The sequence below is a fragment of the Alternaria postmessia genome (genome assembly GCF_024291825.1).
Source record: "Alternaria postmessia strain BMP 2775 chromosome Unknown scaffold_21, whole genome shotgun sequence".
Lineage (NCBI taxonomy): Eukaryota > Fungi > Ascomycota > Dothideomycetes > Pleosporales > Pleosporaceae > Alternaria > Alternaria postmessia.
The window spans coordinates 209,616-227,885 of NW_026260094.1; the positions used below are offsets into that span (position 1 = coordinate 209,616).

Sequence of the window (18,270 nt, forward strand, 5' to 3'; positions counted from 1 at the left end):
CGACGTGACGCCAAAGATGCAAAGCTCAAGGCCCAGGATTAAGCTCGCGCTTGGACCCCAATGACATCGGTGACCGCTCTGGCTGATTTCCAGAATATTCCGAAACAGCGGAACAAAATCTGGGGCATCGCAACACTCACCCCTCGTTAGGCGCGTTTCTGCACAAACCGATACCATGGCGAAGAAGTGTGTTCACAAGGGCTGCGGCAAGACGTACGACGACGACAACGAGGAGTGTGTTTACCATCCCGGCCCACCGAAATTCCATGAGGGGCAGAAAGGTAGGTCAGCACAACCCAGTACACGCCGAGTAAGACAGGAACATGTTGACATGACGATGCAGGCTGGGAATGCTGCAAGCCTCGCGTCCTGACCTTTGACGAGTTCCTCGCAATCGAGCCCTGCACAAAGGGAAAGCACTCTGACGTCGACGACACCCCCAAGCCAGAACCCGTCCAGGCCCCAGACGTACCCAATGGCACCCAAGTCAACCTCGGATCGCTAGAGGAATCGCTGCCTGCGCCTGCACCGAGACTACCTACCGCACAAGCTACGCCCAAGCCATCGGCTTCGCCCGCACCGCCGCCAGAGTCTGAAGACGACGACCCGAGTCTGGAGATCAAGGAGGGCATGACGTGCAGGCGGAAAGGATGCGGCGCTGTGCACAAAGGAGGCAATCGGGAAGGAGAGAGCTGTGTGCATCACCCTGGCGCGCCCATCTTCCACGAGGGCAGCAAGGGGTGGAGTTGCTGTAAGAGGAGGGTCATGGAGTTTGACCAGTTTATGAAGATCGAGGGGTGCAAGACAAAAGACAGACATCTCTTCGTCGGTAGTGGGAAGAAGAAGGAGGGCGAGGAGAAGCTGGAGACGGTTCGGTACGTTCCCTATGCCCTTCCCTCTTCCTGACATCCGCCTCCAAAACCAGTCACTAACTATGCACACACACAGACACGACTACTACCAAACCGCAACCTCAGTCGTCGCCTCCCTCTACCTCAAGAAAATCGACAAGGCAACCGCCGTCATCGACTTCCAACCACAGCATGTCAAACTCGATTTGCCCACTACAGATAGCAAGCGCTACCAGACCGAGTTTCCCCTCTTCTCGACTATCAAACCTGAAGAGAGCAAGTTCAGAATACTAGGCACCAAGCTCGAGATGACCCTGGTCAAGGCGGATGGAGCTAGTTGGCCCGTTCTTAGGAGTGACGATAAACCTACTGGGGAGATGATACAGGTAGGTAGGGCGGGCAGGGCGTAGATGAGCTTGTCATGAGACAGGGGAGCTGCATAGATCAAAGATCATAGTAATGCATCAACGAAGTTACGTCCAAAATATGTATGCACCGCAAGTACGCACCTAAGAATAGTGAGCAAGTGGAAGAGGGGTGCTTATTAATCATGACGCACCTCGCGCTCTAGTAACTCCGCAGTTATGCAATCAGGAACCGCCATGACACCATTTGGTAGTTTACCAGTTGACTAAACATTGACTTTACCAGTTTACTAAACATTACTTCCAAGGTACTGAGGCGTGTAAGAGCGAGAAGCGCGAAAAGTGCACAAGTATAATAGGATCGATTTGTCAAGGTCCCTGGTCGTCACATATCAGATACCAATTCGACTCCATCTTCTCGTTGTCAAACATCAACACCGACAACAACAACAATACCGCCAAATAATTACATACCAGCAATGCCACTCTCCAAGCTCATCGCCATCGTCGCCGGTGTTGGCCCTGGAACTGGCGCCTCCGTCGCCCGCAAGTTCTCATCGCACTACCCCGTCGTCCTGCTCGCCCGTAAACCAGAGAACTACGAGGGCCTTGCCAAGGAAATCAACAGCGCTGGCGGTAAAGCAATCGGTATCAGCACCGACGTCTCGTCTAAGGACAGTCTAGCCAAGGCGGTGGAAGGCATCAAGCAAGAATTCGGCCAAGACGTCGCCGCTGCAGCAGCAATCTTCAACGCCAGTGGGCCCTTTATGCGGAAGCCGTTTTTGGAGATTCCAGCCGAGACATTCTCCTCTAGTCTCGATGTTTCTGCCATGGGCGGCATCTTGTTCTCGCAATCTTTCCTCCCGCTCCTCCTCAAAGGGGTGGGGAGCTCGGAACACCCGCCTAGTCTCATCTTCACGGGCGCAACGGCGAGCGTGAAGAGCAATGCGCAGATGGCGAGCTTTTCAACCGGCAAGTGGGCGTTGAGAGCGCTGAGCCAGAGTTTGGCAAGGGAGTTTGGTCCTCAGGGCGTGCATGTTGCGCATGCGATTATCGATGGGGTTATTGATATTCCGAGGACGAGGGAGTGGTTGAAAGATATGCCTGCCGAGGCTAAACTGAGTGCCGACGCGGTGAGTATACTTGTTTCGATGGGTAGAAAAGGGGAAAGGCTAATCAAGTGTAGATTGCGAATGATTACTGGTGGTTGCATGTGAGTCGACTTTCTACGTGTATAAGTACTTTCATACTAACTACGCTTCAGACACAGCCCAAGACGAACTTTACATGGGAGATCGATCTCAGGCCTGCAATTGAGAAGTGGTAGGATATGAGTCGATTACGAGACCTTTTTGGGGCGAATGTGGGCGTGAATGCTTGGAAGGATGTCATTTAATGAGTGACGGCTGAGAAAGGACGTAGTATGAGCTATAACAGCAAAATTCCCCGTCATCGGTAATAAACAAGTCTACTTCGCCGCGCTGACAAGAGCTTCTTCGCCGAGGCGTAGATATCTTCGTTCCGTCTTAGTACTGTGAGTCAGCTAATTGTAATAAAGCGAAAACATCGCCATCCAGTTTGCCGGTTTGACGATACACGCTTTCACAATAAGCTTGCTCCAGTCACGCGTTCTTCTGTCATCCCTTCTCTATCGGAACCCCAGTTGAACGAGGCGAAGGCGCCCACTGTGAAGTTCCTTGCTGTTCTCAGTCATGTTTTTACCAACATCAATACGAAGGACTCAGTTTCGAAAAGCGACGCTGCCATCGGACGACTCAAGACCACATGACTAGACTCACGTCATCAAGATCGCCCTTTCCCTGTGGACCAGACGGCTGGACGCGGTCCGAGCGCTTTCTATGGAGTTTACTCGAAGAGGAAGTTGACCGGCGTGGTAGTTTCCGGACCTAAGATTCAGGGATTGGAGGCATACCAGATGCATAAGGCTGAAGATAGTCGGTAACTCTTCAAAGTTTGTGTAACCAAGGAAAGTACGTTAATCACTCCCTGGCATAGACATGGTATAGAAAAATCACGTGTTCAAACCCACCTGGGAAGCTCCATGTATTGCGGTTTTAAAGGCGCAACGGGCGCGAGATTAATCCCCCGATGGCAGATAACGCAAGATTCTACACCGATCAAGCAGAGTCCAGATTAGGTAGCTTGCAGATCATCTCACTCATCAATGTCAGGCTGAACTTGGGCGCATGCGCATGCGCAACATAGTTCGCTAACCGTGGCGAGGGGCATAACGTCCCATCTGGCCTGACAGACAAGTGCGGCGTACCATGGGTAGTCGTGAATCCCTGACCCTCTTTCATCTACAACGTCGTTAAGATGCGGAGTCGCCCGAGCGCATGTTGATGATCCTTCCGGCAACGAGGCAAATGCTAAGGCCGAGTGATCGAGATTGATGCCGCTTCCAGACCGCGGAAGTAGGACAACGAGGCTACGTCTACCGGCCAACACGGTCAGATCATATCATAGGAAGCGATATGCGTAGTCAACTCGATGGGGCAATAGATAGACGAAGAGCTCGCATCATGTGAAGATGTTGCACCGCTCGGAGCCTTGCATACCACCATGGGGGACATGCGCTGGCGATGATGGGCATGGTTCTGGAAGACTAGAGTAAGGTGACGGCGAGGCGGCTGGCTTACAGCCAAACGCGATCGACTGGGCGTATTTGTGCGTGCGCTTCAAGGCTCTGCGACACCTTACTACTGCATGCAAGCCCGCCCACGTGTCAGCGCCTGTTCTGTGTGCGACAGCTCACATGCTGTAGCAAGCAGGAGATGAGGGCATTTGCGAGATTCGGACCAGACGGGATGTGGAGATGTAGCAGTGGTTCTGCCCGGGCCGCCGATAGACTGTAAACTCGTTGCTACAATCGCGCGGCGGCCGATGGCTGGGGAGTCGTCGCGAGTGGCCTACATTAGAAGGGTAAGCATAAGCTCATGACGGCAGACCAGCAGAGAGATCGCGGTGACTGGCAGTCTGTCGGATGAAGCGATCGCTTAAATACCTAGGTATGCTATGGCAGTGCTGCAAGGACCAACGCCAAGTTGCTTTCGTCCCGTCGGAAGGGAAAGTCCAACGTTAATACCCGTGTGCCCGCAGCGTCGTTCATCAGAGGCCAGACAGCACCGACGCTGGAACACCACGATCCGAGCGACCGCAGATTGTGCTGCTCCGGACCTTGGAGTACGAAACGATTGCGCAACACTGCCTGCCTGCATCTGCATCTACACAAGTCTTCTGGTAATCGTCGGCCCCAGCCCTGGACTGGCGTTTCCGGCTACCATAGCCATCTCTCCGGCCCGCACATCGCAGCAACATCACCCGAAGAGACTCGACCACACGCGCAGCCTCAAACCATCGCCATCTTTTGTCGCCCACCTTTTTTTGAACTCCCCGTGGAATCATCGCCAAAATTCGCGCACCGCCTGAGCTGGGCGCCGTCGCGCATCCTCCCATGACCGGAGAGAATGCACCGCGGCTAACTGCAGTGCCTGCTTACCCACAACAACCACCGCCAGGGCCCCAACGGCCACCATCTCCTCCCAGCCAGCACCAGCAGCTTCAATCTCCCCTAACCCAACTTTCACCATCGACCGTCAAGGCGTCTCCGCAGCAGACTCCTGGACCTCTTGATGCCGCCGGCGGCATTGCTGAACCCTCAGCAAAACGAGGCATGCGCTCGCAGATTGCATGCACCAGATGTCGCCGAAGCAAGACCAAGTGCGAAAACACCGGTCAAGGTACCACGTGCAAGGCTTGCGCCAACACCAACCGAGACTGCACCTGGGACCACGCAGCTGTCGCAAGCACCACCGGATCGGTGCGCCGTGAAAGCACTGCCGATTTTGATGTAAGCCGTCCCTCTGAATGCTCCAAAAGCTGTTGTGCTTGCATATATCCATCGCCGAATACATGTGCTGGTCCAAGTCACGTGAGCTAGTGCTGACACTCCCAGGCCCCTCCCAAGAAGCGGCGCAAGCTGCTAGCACCCTCATCAACTACAGCACAGCGCTCAGTAGAAGGGCTGGGTACATATGAGGATGCTCTCCAGTCGCCTTTACTTACGCCCCAAGTCTGGGAGGAGTTGTTCGATATCTACGACAAGCACTTCTCTACTGACTTTCCCTTCTTACACAAGAGAACTTTCTTGAGCTCAGTTCAGCAACCGCAATCAACCGATAGCCCGTCTGATGCCAAAACTCCAACCAAGACTCAATCGCCTCAACTATATCCCCCTTTATTGCTAGCCTTCCTTACTCAGACTGCTCGCTTCCACGAAAAGCTCGTACAACAGACCGGAAATGACCCTACCAAGACCGCTGAGTTTTATGCCCAGGCTACGCGTACGCAGATGGGTACAGAAGCCTTCGGCTTCCCAACTCTCGAGAAGATCCAAACACTGCTCATGCTGGGCTACTACGAGTGGACCAACCTGCAAGGTACCGAAGGCTGGATTAAGATCGGTCTTGCTATCAGATGCGCCATAGTCCTGGGCTATCCACACTTAGACGTCGATGACAAGGGACTGCCTGCACCATTGAAAGATAGTGAGAAGGGCCTTTCCGAGAAGGATCAATTCATCCTGCGCGAAACTCAGCGACGGACATTTTGGAGTTGTTGTCTTATGGATTGCTATCTGAGCTGGGGAGAGGATCGGCCAAGGATGCTCACGCCCGACCAACTTCAAAGAACGCAACTTGTTTGTAGCGATGGCGCGTTCAACTTCGGAAGGAAAGCACGGACAAGACTTTTGGGCGAAGATGATGCTGCATATGAAGAACGGAGGAAGCGGTGGAATGAGCATACTGAGTGCCGTCGCAACGAGCAGAATGGTGCTGATCAAGCTGATCCGCTGAACGGGGGCAAGTGGGAGATAGGTGAACACGAGGCAGAACTCACCTGGTACATCAAAGCTGTCGTAATATTCGGCGAAGTGTCGCAATGGTCCTGCAAACGGGGCCGAAGGTATGCGCCATGTAAAAAACATCCCTGAGACGTCTCGCTGACAGTGCATAGACAAGAAGGCAAAACTCCGCCATGGCGTTCAACGACAAGTTTCAAGAAGTTGGAGGATAAACTCAAGCAGCTGAAGCGCGACCTACCTGACCATCTCCAGCTAACCCAAGACAACACTGAGGACCGTATATACAACAAACCTGGAAAGTACGTATCGATACACGCCATGTACACGTTGTGTTTCGTTTGGCTTTACAGAGAGTATATGCCTACGTCACCATGGACGTTAGCGTATCCTCGCGGCCCATTAGATGAGCCACTGATCGACGAGAAACCTCCAGATCCGGAGTACTGGATAAAGCAAGCTAAAGATTGTTGGAAAGCCTGCTTGGATTTTACGCATCTGCTCCACACCATTGAAACTTCGAGAGTTCATAGTAATCTGATTCAAACTCCTACGGTAGCCTTTTCTTGTTTTGCAGTAGGAATAGGCAGTAAGTATATTCTAGGCCCTTTTGTTGGTTATCGCTAACAAGTCCAGCTATCTACTGCCACTATTTTCCTCACATGGATCCCGACAGCGTTCTGTCATCCCGTTTGAGTCCTAGAGCCCACGACATTGCCAATGGCTTTCTACTCCGTATTCTGAGGCGCTTCAAGATGGCTCGCTCGTGGCTTGTTCAACTCGCTGAATGGCAGCGATATTATCGTCGTGAAAAGAAGAAGTATAGAGAGCTTACTGGGCAAATCGACGATTCTCCGAAGAGCAACTCTAGCGATGGTATCGCTAGTGGTGGACTAAAAGACTACGCACAATTCTTCGAAAAGTCTCACAAGCAGTTCGGCGACATCTCAAACGACAACAACAGCCAATGGTCCAACAAAGATAAAGATCTTGCAGATGTTAGATTGACGCATGATGAGGACTCTGCAGAACGTATCTTGCCTGCCAGTACAGCTCCAGTCAAGCATGAAAAGCAAGGAATGCCTGATGAGAGATCTAGCCAGCTTCCTGTATTACAAAATTCCTTCACCGCCGTCAATCGAAATGGGGTCCAGACATCTCCACCTACTCATGCACCTACATATACGCATCAGACGAATACGCCGTCTTATGACTCAAACACTGCTTTACGTTCCGGAGCACACACTTCACCACCAAACTACCCATCATATCAGTACGGTAACCCACCTCAGCACACCATACCTACAGCACGAGCCAGCTTCGAGACCGGCCCCAATCAAGATCACTTGTCAGGCACTGCATCCGTTCCCATACATGCTGTTTACTCGGATTGGCAGACAGCAAGACCACATGAATTGCATGCGGCTAGGATGGCAATGGAGATTGACGGGGCCCAAACTTTCACAAACAGCTGGGCTGGACCAGCCATGATCAGCGATAATGACCAGGCTTATGACTGGTCGACGACTATGGACTTTTCCAATTTCCAGACTGTTGGCGGTAACGCGAACTATTATCCAAATGGTGCGCCGAATTTCTCGTCGTATCCGCCGCAGTAAACGGGGTTAGAGGAGGCCCAGCATTGACGAATTGGTAGATTTTTCTTTTGCGATGCTCGGCTTTTAGCATTTCTGATCAGCCTTTTGTTCTCAAGTTTCTCATCTTAGGTTCTGAGGCGCAATTCTTGGTGGTGGTCTTATTTGGGTGCCAGCTTTCCATGGCGACAGGAAACCATGCACAGGAGTTCTTGGGTTATAGGCAGTCGTTGTCTTGCAATTGTTTTTGAGACGGCATGCAGTAACATGCGCGACGTTGTAGTGTGCGTAGAGATGGTCGCAGGCAAATCGTTGGCTTGGTTGCTTTGAGCGATACAAATGCATATGCACGTATAATACAACATATCGACGGACCTTGGGCAATAGGTCAGTAACCGACTACCGCACGGTGTACTCTGTGTGCACCTTCACTGATGTCAGATGGTTAGGTGGCACGCTCGTTGAATTAGGATAGGTACTTCCTGATTTCATGTTCCCAGGTACGTTAATCGAAGAACGGTAGTCTTATTTCAAATTCGTTATTCCTTGCCTTACACGAGGCCCCTACAGAAGCTTCTCGATAGCAAGAAAACCACAGTACGATTCTACTTATGGAGTATGCACGCACTTGCTTCTCGCAACGATCAGACCCTTGTTACGTCAGCCTAAAACCAATGTACCTCGGTAAATCTCTCCACATTCGTATCATCATCTCAGCCCGTTACCATCCCCACACTAGTCATGCCATCCGCACCTTTCCTGCTCCAAGAACCGACAATCGAGTCAATATCTATTATGCCGATGTCCGTCGTCATCACGGTGCGGATGCCTTGCCCAAAGTAGGGGCGGAACAAGTTGTCGACGAACTTGACCCAAGCTTCCGCAAGCATCCACGGCGAAGAGGCTAGGACGTCAAGCATTAACCCCAGCGCTAACCCCACTGATCGTCAACACTCTGCACCGCCTGGGCAACGGTCATGGCGCTCATCGGACATACTTCCCCGCCTGCGCCATCCGAGATGCGGGCATATACGTGCACTAAAGACTTTTAACGAGCTTCCATGCAGCGATATTGGTGGAATCGGTACTTGCGTATTTCGATGCTGGTTGGACTAGTATCACTACGGCTACTCATCCGGTCAACCTGGTCGATCTTGCGTGACCTGGTTACTCATCCGGCTGAAATGGCACGGCTTTGGCATGCCCAACATGGGGGCAAACCGGGGAAAAGTTACTGGGGGAACAGGGGGAACAAAGGCAAATGCGCTCGGAACGTGATGGCACGAGATGCTGTCATCGTCCGACGGGAACGAGTAAAGATGCCGGTCGGCTACATGCAAACCATGAAAAGCTTCGGAGGCTGGGGAAATTTGTTTATATTGCTTGCTTTCCCGCGGATTTGCTCAACTCCACAAGCTACTTGACCTTTGGTTCCGCATACTGGTCAACATGAAGAGCTTTCTAAAGCTTGGTGGTGCGGTTGCGCTCGGGTGTTTTGCTGTCGAGAGTGCGGCTAGGGCTGTAGGATATTCGCCCAAGGAATTCATCAAGCCGTACAAGAGGGAGGCTTTACAAGATATCGTAAGTGGCAAGGTTCAAATGTCGATCTGAAATTGGTCGTGACTAACCATGTCTGTAGGTCACCTGGGACGAAGACTCGCTCTTCGTTCATGGAGAACGCATCTTCCTGTACTCTGGTGAAGTTCACCCGTTCAGACTACCAGTTCCTGACCTTTACGCCGACCTCTTTCAGAAGATCAAGGCTCTTGGTTACAACGGCGTTTCCTTCTATGTCGACTGGGCTCTGCTTGAGGGCAAGCCCGGTGTTTACCGCGAAGAGGGTGTCTTTGACCTACAACCTTTCTTCGACGCTGCGCAGGAGGCTGGCATCTATCTCCTTGCTAGACCGGGACCTTACATCAATGCTGAAGTATCTGGTGGAGGTTTCCCCGGATGGATTCAGAGGGTTAACGGCACACTGAGAACGCGCGCTCCCGATTTCCTGGAAGCGACCGACAACTACATGAAGAATGTGCTGGCGAAGATCAAGCCGGCGCAAATCACTGAGGGCGGCCCTATCATCCTTATCCAGCCAGAAAACGAGTACACGCAAGCTACTTCCGCCATCAAGCCTTTCCCGGATCCAGTCTACATGCAATACGTTGAAGATCAGATTCGCGACGCCGGTATCGTTGTACCTTTGATCAGCAACGACGCCTCCGCAAAGGGAAACAACGCACCCGGTCAACCTGCAGCTGTTGACATTTACGGCCATGATGGCTATCCTCTTGGGTTTGATTGTGCTAACCCCACCACATGGCCGGATGGCAACCTTCCAACGAACTGGCATCAGCTTCACGAGCAGCAGAGTCCTACTACTCCTTACTCTATTGTAGAGTTCCAATCTGGCAGCTTCGACCCTTGGGGTGGGCCAGGTTTTGACAAGTGCGGTGTTCTAGTCGGCGCGGAGTTCAACCGCGTATTCTACAAGCAACTATACAGCTTTGGCGTTACGATCTTGAACTTGTATATGACCTACGGTGGAACCAACTGGGGCAACCTTGGTCACCCTGGTGGCTACACTAGCTACGACTACGCTGCGCCAATCAAGGAAGACCGTCAAGTTGACCGCGAGAAGTATTCTGAGCTTAAACTCCAGGCCAACTTCCTCAAGGTGAGCCCTGCGTATCTCACTGCTGCGCGCGGCAATGCTTCAAACTCCACCTGGACAACTAGCACCGATTTGAGCGTCACTCCTGCGACCAACGAGAAGACTACATTCTACTTTCTGAGGCACTCCAAGTACAACTCGTTGGAATCAACGACCTACAAGCTTCACGTCACGACCTCTATCTTCGGAAATATCACTGTACCTCAGATGAACGGTACTTCCCTTACGTTGAACGGCCGTGATTCCAAGGTCCATGTTAGCGACTACGACATCGGCGGTGCCACTCTGGTCTACTCTACTGCTGAAGTATTTACTTGGCACAAGTACGACGACAAGACTGTTCTAGTCGTCTACGGTGGTTCAGGAGAGACTCACGAACTGGCTCTCGATGTCACCGGACTTGAGGTTGTCGAGGGCGATGTCGCGAGCACCACTGCTAAGGGTACCACAATCCTGAACTTCAAGGCCGATGGTACCAGAAAGATCGCGAAGGTTGGAGCTGATAGCCCCGTCTACGTCTACATGCTCGATCGTGGCGAGGCCTTCAACTACTGGGCTATTGACCAAGCACCTCATGACTCTTCTAACCCTGTCATTGTCAAGGCAGGCTACCTAATGCGCACTGCCAAGGTTACTGGCGACACCATTGCCCTCGTTGGCGATATTAACGCTACAACCACGGTCGAAGTCATTGGTGGCGCATCATCAGAAGTGTCTAAGATGACTTTCAACGGAAAGGACATTGACTTCACCACTTCCGAACAAGGAACCTTGTCCGCCGACATTGAGTTTGCCAAACCGGACATCAGCATCCCCAAACTCAGCGAACTGGAATGGAAGTTCGTCGACTCACTACCTGAGATGCAACCCGGATACGACGACAGCGAGTGGACTGCAGCCGACCTGAAGAAGACATACAATTCTCTGCGTCCCTTGACTACACCTGTGTCGCTATACAGCTCGGACTACGGTTACCACACCGGTACTCTGCTCTTCCGCGGCACATTCACCGCATCTGGAAACGAATCAACATTCTACCTTTCGACGCAAGGTGGTTCTGCATTCGGTTCTTCTGCGTGGATTGGCGATCAATTCCTCGGCTCATGGCGTGGTTACGACGCAGCCATGAACGGCAACGCCACGTTCACCATGCCCAACCTGACCAAGGGTAAGACATACACCATCACGGTCGTCGTAGACAACCAAGGCCTAGACGAGAACTGGACCATTGGAACCGAAACCATGAAGAACCCGCGTGGTATCCTGGATTACAAACTATCTGGCCACGACGCCTCCGATGTTGTCTGGAAGCTCACTGGTAACCTCGGCGGAGAAGACTACCGCGATATTTCTCGAGGTCCCCTCAACGAAGGCGGCCTGTACGTTGAACGCCAGGGTCTACACCTCCCCGGTGCTCTCACAGCAACAGACGCCAAATGGCAAGCCTCCGCCGGCCCAGTTGCCGACGGCATCTCCGCCCCAGGCATTGGTTTCTTCGCCACTGAATTCGATCTCAACATGCCCTCTGGCTACGACATCCCCCTCAGTTTCACCTTCACAAACGGCACTTCTTCCAGCAACTCTTCTTCTTCTGGTTCCAGCGTCCCCGCCTACCGCGTCCAGCTCTACGTCAACGGCTGGCAGTACGGCAAGTACGTTAGTAATGTGGGCCCGCAGGTCAAGTTCCCTGTTACAGAGGGTATCTTGAACTACAACGGTACCAATTACTTGGGCGTCAGTCTTTGGGGTCTGGATGGTGGAAGTACAAAGGTGGATGGATTGGAGTTGGAGGTTGATGCGGAGATTTGGAGTGGAATGAAGAGCGTCGCTACTGTTATGGGAAGTGAGTATGAGAAGAGGGAAGGAGCTTATTGATCTCAAGAGATGTGCAGATAGTGATTGTAAACACCACGTAACGAACTATTATGATTCCAAAGTTTCGTTCCATCATGTGAAGGCAATCTTGGTGACGCAAGTCACGTCTTCCGTACTTGCTTCTTTGAGAATTCAGTTGGTACTCTCGTCCATCTTTGGTCCTCTTCCTTCCTCACTCTCACCTCGACGTTTTAGCGCGGCCTTGGCACCGACCTTGACAAGCGCGTTTTTGCCCACAACAAAAGCTTGAGCTGCACTTAATCTCAGTCTTTCTTACTTATTTGCCTGCTCCTCTAAGTATTACACGAGGAATAATTTCACAAGACCACCATGGCAGTCAAGTAAACCTTATCTGCACACCAGTCTCAATGAGCTTATACTAACAATCAAAGTGACAGGAACCTCAGCGGCGGTATCTCGTTCTTCGACTTGCCTGGGGGTACTTGCTCTATCGATTACAATACCCAGTTCTCGCAAGCTGATACGAGACTACAGAGCTGCGCAACGCTATCTACGAGCACTTCATCGATCTCATGCCATCAGTCAAAGACGCCATTAACCTAGCTTGCGTCCATAAGCAGACTCACTCCGAGTTCGCAATGTTATTCGTCCTTCGGAGCAATCTCAGCCTCGACTTTGAGGATCTTAATGACTTCCTACATCACTTCTTTGTTCGCTGCCCCAACTCGGCCCTCAAGGATGTTCGTTGCTACCTGGAAGTGGAGGTGTACTGGTGTTCAAGTTACTCACTCGATATGCTTGCGGTCGCTGCGGTCCTACGTGAGTACCCTCTACTCTGGATCGGATGGTTTGAAGAGTGTGCCTGCAACGCTTGTTTGTGCTCCTTCGAATATCAAGGTCCTACCTTCGTCCAGTCTTTTCTGACAGATATGGCTGTCGATCATTTCAACAAGTTGATATCTGCCAAGCTTTCTCGTGGAAAGTTTTACGAAAGCAGCCAGCTTCTCATTGTCACTGGAAAGGGAGTCTCTAGACAGACTGTCGAGGGTTGGAAGCTTACCTGCAGGAGGAACATCAAGTTTACGGTCCATAGGGAAGTTTATGAGGATTTTGAGGACTTTGACTTAGATGGTGAGACCGATTTGGACAACGATAATGACAACTTAGGGGACAAGCAAGTCGGAAGGTGGTTCGGAGAGTAGTGAATAAGAACAGGAAGATTGACCAGAGGCTGGCAACGCGATGTAATAGAGCCTCACCATATATTAGGAGGCCTTCTTCGTTTTGAGTATCAATCTCGGCGCATAGTCTCCTGGTGGCATACTGTCGCTGTTTTGAAGCTGCATTGAAAGCGAAATGCAGGTTCTGGTTCGTACTATGCTTCGGTCCAAGCTCGCATGCCATTGCCATACAGATACTAGGAAGTGTTATAATGTTTCCGTCGTTTACAGACCAAGATATTCTCGCATCGCACCCAATTGTTCCTGGTGCTTAGGCTGATGCGATATAAACGTGGGTGTAAGTACAAAAGAGAGATGTAGTTGCTTGCGCGGCCCAATTTTCTAGCTGCGAGCACAATACTCATGAAGGAATCGTTTTGGATTATTCCAAAGATGAGCTTTCGTGCCCTTTCAGTCGTGTTCAAGAATCCAGGTTCCGAGCTCGGCGATTAAGCAAAGAGCTCACAGCGCGCCACGCATCACCGCTCCTCCGATCACACTGCATGCTGCACGGTGCCCTTGAACAACGCCAACACCAGCTATCGTGAACTAGCGGGTATTGATGCTGCAAAGCTAGGGAGGTGCCTGGTCATCATCTCATTCTGGAAAGGTTCTGGTTCGCTCGTCAAATATCGAGACACCAAGCCGTTGGCCATAGCTTGTTGAGGTACAGCCAATCCAAGCAGCAATACCGACACGACAAAGATATGTTTTGACGAAGGAGAACACACACGAAGCCATCTGCGTCTCAGAGTCAGCTCCAAGCTGCCGCGTATTCGGAACCAAGCATGCACAAGACCACGTGAACGCAGCTGACCTCAGCATCCCCTCACTCCTCACCACCTAGGATACCGCTCCCCGCCCTTTCCCTCCTCCATCAAGCCAGACATACACCCAACACGAAAGCCCAGGCCTTCGCGTATAAACGAGCACCCACGACACAGTGACGAAGGAGCGCTGTCAGTGTGGAGAAAAGGCTAGAGGAAAGCGAAGCGAAAAGCCAGCAATTGATTTAGGTTCAACGTCACAGGCACGCGTGAGGTGGACCAATGAGTACCCTAGCGCGACGGCCACTAAACCCCGGGGGCCCACAAACGGAGTGCGTACTAACCGGATGCAGGACTAGGCACGTGGACGGTCGGGACCACGGGGTACAGAGAGCTTGACGTCGCGCGCTGCGGATGGGCGTGGCTCAAGCATCTTGGAATGGGCTTATAAAAAGGGTCGCGTGTGCCCAGGCGTGTGGTGAATGCCACCGTTTAGCATTGAGGCTCTTGAGCTTCGCAGTTCTATAGTTTTAACTATCACCGAAAGTTGACGTTGTTTGTTGAGATTGATGGAGTAGCTTTCTTTATTGTATCAATCCAACGTCATTTCTTCTAGTTTCCGCGGACCCTGCGTTTGCGTGGTACACCGACCTTTTTTGCGGGGATACCTCCCCTTCCTACTGGGGCCACGGAGCTGTTGTTCCTTGCGTATCCTTTTGTCAAGAGGGTGCTGTATCCATAAGAGAGGACTGTAAGAGCCTCCGTACTGGCTCTCGTTTCTACCTCAACAGTCTCCAAGTACTTGCCGTTTACCACAATCACCTCGACAGTCGGCATGCTCGACACGAACAACCTCACAACAGCAGACCTCCTCCCAGCCCTCCAACAACCCACCATACCCTCACCCCAATCAAGCATGTTCACGGAAACACACCTGCACATGCTCATCGCAACCCTAACGCTCACTCTCCCCCTCATAACAGCCATCTACATCCATGCCGACTACTGCGCCTTCCTCTCCCTTGGTCCCGGCGGCACCCCAGCAACACCCCTAGGCTACCTAAAGATCAAACTCTTGTCGCTAATCTGCCTACGCAACCCCCTCCGCCCTATCGCGATACCACCGCACTTCCGGCCGCAAAAAGGGTATTTTGTAGATGCCGACGCGTTGCCAGGAAGGAAAGGGCCAAAGCCGTTGATTCTAGGTATTGCGCCACAGCGGCAGCAGACGCAGAAGAGTGGAGAGGCTGTCTACAGTTGTCTGGTGAGCAAGATCAAGGGCCTTGCGGCGGATCCCCGTAACCAGCTACTGGAACGAACAAGTTGTTTTGAGAAGCATAGTTCGGGGTTGTTTACCAGTGTGCCAATTACGAGGACGTGTGGAGGGGAGATTTGTCATGCACACCCGAGTGATGGGTCCATGCATATGACTCTGCATCCTGCCGATGCCAATCTTATGATTGAGAAAGGGTGGGGGGAGAGACATCCGTTGGCGAGGGGGGGATGGTGTAGAAAGTTTGTTCCGAGAGAGTTCATGCTGATTTATGCACCGAGAGATGAGGAGGAAGTGGAGGTTGTTGCTAGGATTATCGCGGCGGGGATTTGGTGGGTTAGTGGTGTCGATGTCAATGGGGATGAGGCGGGGCCTAGGAGGAGGAGTGCGGATGTCGCAGCGATTGGGAAGGAAATGGAGGGAAATGAGTGTTGGACTTGTAGGGTGAATAACTGTGGGGGCAGTCAGGTGGAGAAGCTGACGAGCGACGCGTAAGAGACGGGAAATGTAGGAAGGGTGCGAGAGAACAGATTGTTAGCAATTGCTTGGTTTTGTTCGTTCAAGCATGGCGTTTGGGATTCTGGTCTTTCTCCGCAAACAGTATACAGTATCTGGGCAGGGCATTTGGGCGATGTACGATGGAAGCAACGGTAGTCGACACACAATCGTCTTTGGTATCGAATCCTAATCGCTTCGTGATGGCGTGCACACTTGACAAGCAACCTGAATGCACATCGCTTGTGCTCCATACTTCCCATTTCCAATCGGGCCTCTTAACCCATATCGACCCTCCCTGTCCGCACCCATCTACTGTTTGCCTCCCTGCCTAACCCATTCCTCGTATTCTTTCTTCTTCCCTTTAACGTCCCAGAAGCCCCTCCTGCCTTCGCCTTTCCCGGCGATTCCACCATCTAGCCCCAAGAATGCATAAGGGTCGCCTTCGCTCAAGATCTCTTCACCCTCTTTTGTGTACTGTCCCTCTCCGTGTCGTCCTTGTCTCGAGAGTTGGCCCGCCCATTGTGCGTATTGTATCGGTTTCAACGGCGCAAAAGATATGACGATGCCGAGAGATAGGAGGAGAATGGATGTGAGGAGTTCGAGCGAGATGTCGAGCGGGAGGGGTGTTGAGGCAAAGGTTGCGGTGTGTTCGTGGGTGGAATAGACGCTGGTGATGGTTAGTTGTCGTCATGACGGAGGCAGTAATACTCATAGGTCCCTCGATCTGGAGATGATCCCATGTGGGCTACATGTGTACGTACGCATGTGTGAGGAAGAGCGCGCCGATGCCGTTCAGCGCCGTTCCCAAGATAGCCATTGTGAAGTTGGCGGGGTGCACGAAGCCGATCGATGCGTGGAGTATTCGGCAATTGGAAGAAATAACCCAGGGTTTATTCGTACAATGTCTCTTGGCCTACGCGTTGACAATCGAGGTGGAAAGCGGTTGCGTTGGTGCAGGTCGGCGTTCGTGATGCGAAGCCGTGAGCTTCACTTTTGCTTGGCGCTTGTGATCCGCTCGTAGACCCTTCAAGTCCGCAACTCCAAGTGTCATCATCCGTCCACCCATCTCGCTTCAACCGCGCCAAGTTCTTTGCCCAAACACGATAGCGCTTTGTGAATGCTAACTCAGTAAAGCAAATTCTTGTTTGCTTGCGCCCGTGGCTTCTATCACTAAGTCTATCCTCCATAGCTTGTAGCAGCATTTTTCTGCTGTGTCGTTGCTTAGGCCGCGACGACCTGCTAAGCATGCCCTCGAAACGCGGTCTTGGCTGGCCATGGGACTACCCGGCATTCCACTTCCCCGTTTACACCTCTTGTGATAAGATAACTTGGCTCTTCAATTGGGAGCTCTGGGTTCCACCGGGACTTCCCAGCTCCATAGAATGGGTACCCTGTGTGCGCACCGCTGCACAAGCAAAAGATATAATGCCATTCCTCTCCGACATCATCGGCAACAAAAAAGCGAATGTCAGTTACTTACTGGGGTTCAACGAGCCTGAGATACCGGATCAAGCGAATTTAAGCGTTGAAGAAGCAGTCAAGTTGTGGAGAGAGGTTGTTCTACCAGCGAAGAGCAAATTCGGACTTAAGCTGGGCAGTCCTGGGGTGAGCAGTGACGTAGGAAGGAGTAAACCGTGGCTTGACCGGTTTTTTGGGCAGCTGGAGGGTGATGCTCAGGTAGACTTTCTGGTCGTACATTGGTACGGCCCACGGTTTACAGATTTCAAGACATACCTTGAGGATATGCATAGTACTTACAAACTGCCTCTGTGGGTTAATGAGTTTGCATGTTCTACGATGGGGAATGGCGAGGTCAGCGAGCAGGAGGTAGAGGCGTTTATGAAAGAAGCGTTGCCGTGGCTGGATGAGTGTGAGTGGGTTGAGCGGTATGCATACTTTGGTAATGGGCAGGGAAAGACGGTTGGGCCCTGGGTGGGCAAGAAGAACGATTTCTGTGAGATGAGTGAAGATTGTGAGGGGAGTGATGGAAGGAAGTTGACTGGTGTTGGGAGGCTATATGCTGAACTCTAACATTGAGCCCAGGAACAGTGAAATTAAGGCGCATTTACCCCGGTGACTTCCCAAATATCCGGGCATCTTCTGGTTGGATTCTGTACCTAGTTGAGATACCACAAGACAATGCACAAATTCAGCTTACTGCGATGGTGCAGGAAAACATCCTACGCTTCGAATGTTGCGAGGTTCCAGCCATTGCGATAATGCATCTGTTTCCGAAGACATATAGTGGAGAGGGATCATATATTCGATGTTGATTGCCAGACTCCCACGGGCTGATATTCGCATGCTGGGAG

At 51.9% G+C, this 18,270-nt stretch overlaps 6 protein-coding genes across 6 annotated transcripts; 5 read left to right on the forward strand and 1 right to left on the reverse strand.

Moving 5' to 3' along the window:
- Nucleotides 1-175: 175 nt before the first annotated feature.
- Nucleotides 176-1,261, forward strand: J4E82_004466 (uncharacterized protein; the record flags this gene model as incomplete). The annotated part of the gene is made up of 3 exons (XM_051730745.1): nucleotides 176-281; nucleotides 344-875; nucleotides 949-1,261. The coding sequence occupies 3 exons, from the start codon at nucleotides 176-178 to the stop codon at nucleotides 1,259-1,261; spliced, it is 951 nt and encodes a 316-aa protein (XP_051589501.1).
- A 434-nt stretch (nucleotides 1,262-1,695) lies between these two features.
- Nucleotides 1,696-2,543, forward strand: J4E82_004467 (uncharacterized protein; the record flags this gene model as incomplete). The annotated part of the gene is made up of 3 exons (XM_051730746.1): nucleotides 1,696-2,349; nucleotides 2,403-2,429; nucleotides 2,481-2,543. 3 exons carry the CDS (start codon nucleotides 1,696-1,698, stop codon nucleotides 2,541-2,543), a joined length of 744 nt encoding a protein of 247 aa, XP_051589502.1.
- A 2,148-nt stretch (nucleotides 2,544-4,691) lies between these two features.
- Nucleotides 4,692-7,717, forward strand: J4E82_004468 (uncharacterized protein; the record flags this gene model as incomplete). Its single annotated transcript, XM_051730747.1, has 4 exons — nucleotides 4,692-5,057; nucleotides 5,193-6,202; nucleotides 6,254-6,687; nucleotides 6,735-7,717. The coding sequence occupies 4 exons, from the start codon at nucleotides 4,692-4,694 to the stop codon at nucleotides 7,715-7,717; spliced, it is 2,793 nt and encodes a 930-aa protein (XP_051589503.1).
- Nucleotides 7,718-9,142: 1,425 nt separating this feature from the next.
- Nucleotides 9,143-13,402, forward strand: J4E82_004469 (uncharacterized protein; the record flags this gene model as incomplete). The annotated part of the gene is made up of 3 exons (XM_051730748.1): nucleotides 9,143-9,274; nucleotides 9,333-12,207; nucleotides 12,735-13,402. The coding sequence occupies 3 exons, from the start codon at nucleotides 9,143-9,145 to the stop codon at nucleotides 13,400-13,402; spliced, it is 3,675 nt and encodes a 1,224-aa protein (XP_051589504.1).
- Nucleotides 13,403-16,267: 2,865 nt separating this feature from the next.
- Nucleotides 16,268-16,775, reverse strand: J4E82_004470 (uncharacterized protein; the record flags this gene model as incomplete). Its single annotated transcript, XM_051730749.1, has 2 exons — nucleotides 16,268-16,625; nucleotides 16,720-16,775. The coding sequence occupies 2 exons, from the start codon at nucleotides 16,773-16,775 to the stop codon at nucleotides 16,268-16,270; spliced, it is 414 nt and encodes a 137-aa protein (XP_051589505.1).
- A 428-nt stretch (nucleotides 16,776-17,203) lies between these two features.
- Nucleotides 17,204-17,989, forward strand: J4E82_004471 (uncharacterized protein; the record flags this gene model as incomplete). Its single annotated transcript, XM_051730750.1, has 1 exon — nucleotides 17,204-17,989. One exon carries the CDS (start codon nucleotides 17,204-17,206, stop codon nucleotides 17,987-17,989), a length of 786 nt encoding a protein of 261 aa, XP_051589506.1.
- Nucleotides 17,990-18,270: the final 281 nt, after the last annotated feature.